This window comes from Cynoglossus semilaevis, chromosome 6 (assembly GCF_000523025.1).
Source record: "Cynoglossus semilaevis isolate Cse_v1.0 chromosome 6, Cse_v1.0, whole genome shotgun sequence".
NCBI lineage: Eukaryota > Metazoa > Chordata > Actinopteri > Pleuronectiformes > Cynoglossidae > Cynoglossus > Cynoglossus semilaevis.
In genome coordinates, this window is record NC_024312.1 from 1,233,147 (window position 1) to 1,237,770 (window position 4,624).

The 4,624-nt window shown below is 41.0% G+C and overlaps 1 protein-coding gene across 1 annotated transcript in view; it reads left to right on the top strand.

Moving 5' to 3' along the window:
• necab2 (N-terminal EF-hand calcium binding protein 2) overlaps positions 1–4,624 on the top strand; it is an 87,755-nt gene that overhangs the window by 30,107 nt on the left and 53,024 nt on the right. Inside the window, exons 4-6 of the mRNA XM_008311057.3 lie at positions 1,879–1,987; positions 3,931–3,956; positions 4,239–4,336. Coding sequence (XP_008309279.1) covers positions 1,879–1,987; positions 3,931–3,956; positions 4,239–4,336 — 233 coding nt within the window. The remainder of the gene's footprint in view (positions 1–1,878; positions 1,988–3,930; positions 3,957–4,238; positions 4,337–4,624) is intronic.

Genomic DNA, 4,624 nt, shown 5'->3' on the forward strand with positions numbered 1-4,624 from the left:
CCTTCCAGAAACTGGACGGACATGAGGGTTAGGTTAATATATGTAGCACAGAGCGCCGCTGCTTGTTCCTTTAATTGTTCTGTGGGGAACGGTTCCTGAGCGCAATAAACTGAACGCTGTTGTTGTTTTGTTTTTTTTTAATAGAAAATATATGGGTCGCAGACCATAGCTGTACATTGGAAACCTAGTGTCTTACAGCAGCCATGGAGATGGACCATTTCAGAGAAGTGAATCTGGCCAATAATATCAGCCGATAAAATCGTTGTTTTATTTAACAATATATTGAAAATCAGTGTTTAAGAAGAGAATATTTTTAACAAATGTTGCAGAAGTGATAAATATTATTCATGCTTAATATTCAACGTGAGAACAAATAAAACTTCGCTGACAGTCTGCCCCTGCAGGCTAACAGTGGAAATGCACTCAAAACACACTAAGATCCTCCTCGTTTCCAAAAACCGTCGTCTTCTGGGCTCGGTGCACGACAAGACAAGTTGCAGTCATTGGCACTCGCTCTTTATATGTCTTTGATTTGTTTCAGCGTCACTCCTGCAGGGGGCAGCAGTCACAGCAGAGCGTGAAGAAAACAAAGAAAAAGAAAACAAAACAACATCACTCCACTGTGCTAAATTAGAAAAACACAACACACATGCTAATAACCTAGTCCTGCAGTGAATCGGGGGGGGGGGGGGGGGGCTTTTGAATTCAGGTTGTTTTTTTTCTATAGAGCTGCAGTGTGCTTTCCTGCCCCCCCTGGTTTCCTGCGCTCTCTGCAGTGGTCCCACTGCTCAACCTGCAGCATCCAGTCAGCCTCGCTCAAGGACACGCACACTTTGAGGGCGAGGAAATAAATATTTGATATCTGGCTCTGCATCACGCAGCGAGAACAGACTCTCAGGCTGATGTACAGTAGGATTTGGCCAAAGCTGTGAAGAAGACCACTCCACCGCCCCAGAACCCACCACGCTGGCGTACAGTTAAACCACGATACCGTTGTTCTGGAGGAACGTATCACCTGCAGTAAAATCTAAACACAGAATAAAAGGCTGTAACTGCTGTTCATAATTCAGTCCACGGCCTGGAGCGCCATCTGAGGCTGCTAACAGCTGTGCTAATCTGAAAATATCATCACGTCGGGCAGGAAAGCCCAGAGAAGGCTTGGATTTATGGTGTTGTGCAGAAACCTCCCGTATGAATGTAATTTCTACAAAACAGAAACTCCAGCCGTAAGTACATTTTTCACACCGGCGCCGTAAAAGAACTCTTAATTGGCTCTCGTGAGACCGCGGAGTAGGAAGCCTAAAAGTCTCTGGTGTTACGGGATTTAACTGTTCTGTAACTGTAAAAAGGAAAACTCCATGAAGTCAGAAAGAGTTAGTGGTTAACGTTAAACATTTAAGAAAACACAAATGTTTTGAAATAAATATGTTTTTGAAGAGTTAGTGCACATATATACATATATGCACATATATATGTACATATATACACACAGCATATATGCAGTATTTAAAACATTACCTTACAAATATATATGTATGTATATGTATATATACTGTACATATATATATTTACATATACACATACATACATATATTTACATATATACATATATTTGTAAGGTTAACGCAATAAACACTGCATATATATAACATTTATATATACTGTATTTATATATATAAATATATATATATGTATATATATATATAAATATATAAATAAATATATATATATAAATATATATAAATATATGTCTATATATATTTCTTACATTCGACCTTTTTTGTGTTTTTACGTGATCCGCTAAAGTGGACCGGTTCTGTGTCCGTCGACCTTTGCTCCACGTCGTTTCACACACGTTTGTGCGTTTGTGTTTTGCAGATGATGGTAAACTCTCCCTGGACGAGTTCCAGGCTTTCTTCTCGGACGGAACGCTGAACGAGGAGGAGCTGGAGAAGCTGTTTCACACCATCGACTCTGATAACACCAGGTCAGCACTCACTGCACGCCTCTCTGTGTGTGTGTGTGTGTGTGTGTGTGTGTGTGTGTGTGTGTGCTGTGACCAGTGTTTTTGATCACATCACCATATCTATTATGGAGAAGGATGCACGCAGCTGTGTCTCTGCTCTGTGTGTGTGCGTGCGCACGCTTTGTTAAAATGTATATAATTTGTTGTGCTGCCCCCAGATGTCACGCCCCACTTCTGAAAGCTGTTTTTACGTTTGACTTTTTTTTTTTTTTTTCTGCCTCCAAAGCCCGTTCACATTTAGGGACCGTAGGAAAATTGCAAAAACAGTAAAAGCAGAATCCCAAACAGTGAGACAAAATAATGAGAGAGGGGGTTAACCCCAACCCTCTCCTCCTCCAGCAAACCCATAGTTTTGATTGCCTCTCTCTGTACACACTGTTTTCAACCAGCCAATCGGCTCGTCCGTTGATTTACAGAACCTCCGAATCCTTATCCTCCAGCGATGAAACGACAGAGAGCAGAACAAAATCAGACCTGTTTAGAGGTTTGCACTATGAAGTATTTATATATATATATATATGTATATATACACCCCCTCTGCCCTCCCCTCCCCCCCCTTTATTTTAAATCAGTGCAGTAAATGGTCCGTGCAACTGACGCCAGCCATCTTCACCTCCTGGAAGCCAGTGTGACGTTTATAAATCTTATTTTGCTGCAGTGGAGGCAGTGGGTGAAAGTTTTCTATCTCATTAGGGTTAAGTAGACTTGGCAGCTGCACGCCAGGCCTCCGCATTATCATGTGACAGCAGATAAGGTTATTGATTGGCCCGAATAAAAGCAGAAATGACGGCGTAAGCGTTTCCTGTCGGGGCAGGAAGTTGATGGATGTTTGAGGAGGGATGTGCGGACAGAGACGGAAGAAGAAGTCTCTCCGACTCCTTCTCACAGCTTCCTGCGTCTGGAACAGATGCTGGAGATAAAGGCGTGAATTAGTACCGCAAATAGTGCTGACCAGACCCGCCCTACGGTACAGGAGGCTAACGTTTTGTTTTACTACTACAGTATATTACGGTAAAAAGTAGATGATTTTACCAGAGCTGTTGAAATATAAAACAGTGAATATCCGATGATAACGGCCGATATTAGCATAACTATGTAATATCGCTAGGTATCAATATCATTTTTCCTCCGATTAATGAAAACCCGATATCGCAAAGCCTGGGTTTCGCCTAAAAAATAGTTGTGTTTTGTGAGAAAACAGCTGCAGGTATCTTTATTGGTTGATATCGGAATCAGAAATTAAGTGTTTGGATGATATCGGATTTTGGCAAAAAGCTCGTATCGGACGTCCCTTAAGTGTTTGGATGATATCGGATTTTGGAAAAAAAACTCGTATCGGACGTTCCTACTTTAAATACACAAATTCACAGCTATTAGCACGTTAATTTTCATCACAAAAATCGATTAAATGTGGATTTCTGAACCATCTGTTCCAACGATTGTTGATGAACCAATCACAATGAGAGAATTTTAATAACATCATAAAGTTGAGGTTATAAATATAGAACTAAAATAAATATATATATTAGCCGTGCTAACACATTAGCATCCGCAGCTCATATTTACACTGCAGGAGAACACATCCCTGTGCTCTTCCTCCTCCTCCTCCTCCTCCTCTCTCATTCAAACGACTGTCACACAGTCAACTGAGCAGCAGTGATGACACACTCAGGCAGCTGTCAATCATGTCAGGACCCCCGCCCCCTCCCCCGTGTGTGTGTAAATGTGTGTGAGACAGTATGAAGTATTTTACCTGTCCTGTAAATACAGTCTTTCCTGATTCTGATCCTGTTCTTTTCCCTTTTCCCTCCTTCCTTCCTTCCTTCCTTCCTTCCTTCCTTCCTTCTGTCCTTCCTTCCTTCCTTTCTCTTCCTCTGTGCCACTCCACTCGTGTGCTGTGATAGTAATGTTGACACTAGGGAGCTCTGTGGTAAGTGGACCACTGCACACACACACACACACACACACACACACACACACACACGGCTACTGCCCTCATTCTCTCTTATCTATTATTAACAAGTGTTTCTCTGATAATTGAAATTCAGTTCCTCTTTTTTCCCCCCAATATTATTAAGTCATCAGTGAATTAATTTAACTTCCACCAAACTGAATAAATGACTTTGATTCTGAAACTTCTGTCGTGTTATGTCACTAATCCATGTACAATTATTTTTTTTTTTTTTTTTTTTTTTTTTTTTTTATTTTGCAGACTACTTTGCCAAACACATGGGAGATTATGAGGGAGTCCTGGCCTCACTGGAGACTCTCAACCTGTCCATCCTCAAAGCCATGGACTTCACCAAGAAGGTAGGACTTCACTTCTGTGGCTAATGGTGTTCCACAGGGACACGTCCTCGGTCCACTCCTCTTTAAAGTCTATGTCAAGTCGCTCAGAATAAAGTTAAACAAAAAATTAATTCTCAACGTGTTTGCTGATGACACTGTCATCCAGATCCAGACTCTAACGTTTGTTATAAGAAAAGTTAAGAAGTTATGAGAAAAAAGTGTTTCAACAGGAAAAAAGAAAAATCAAATCATTCCTTCCTTCATTTCTTCCCTCCCTCCTTTTCCTTCCCTTTCTTTCTTTCATTTTTT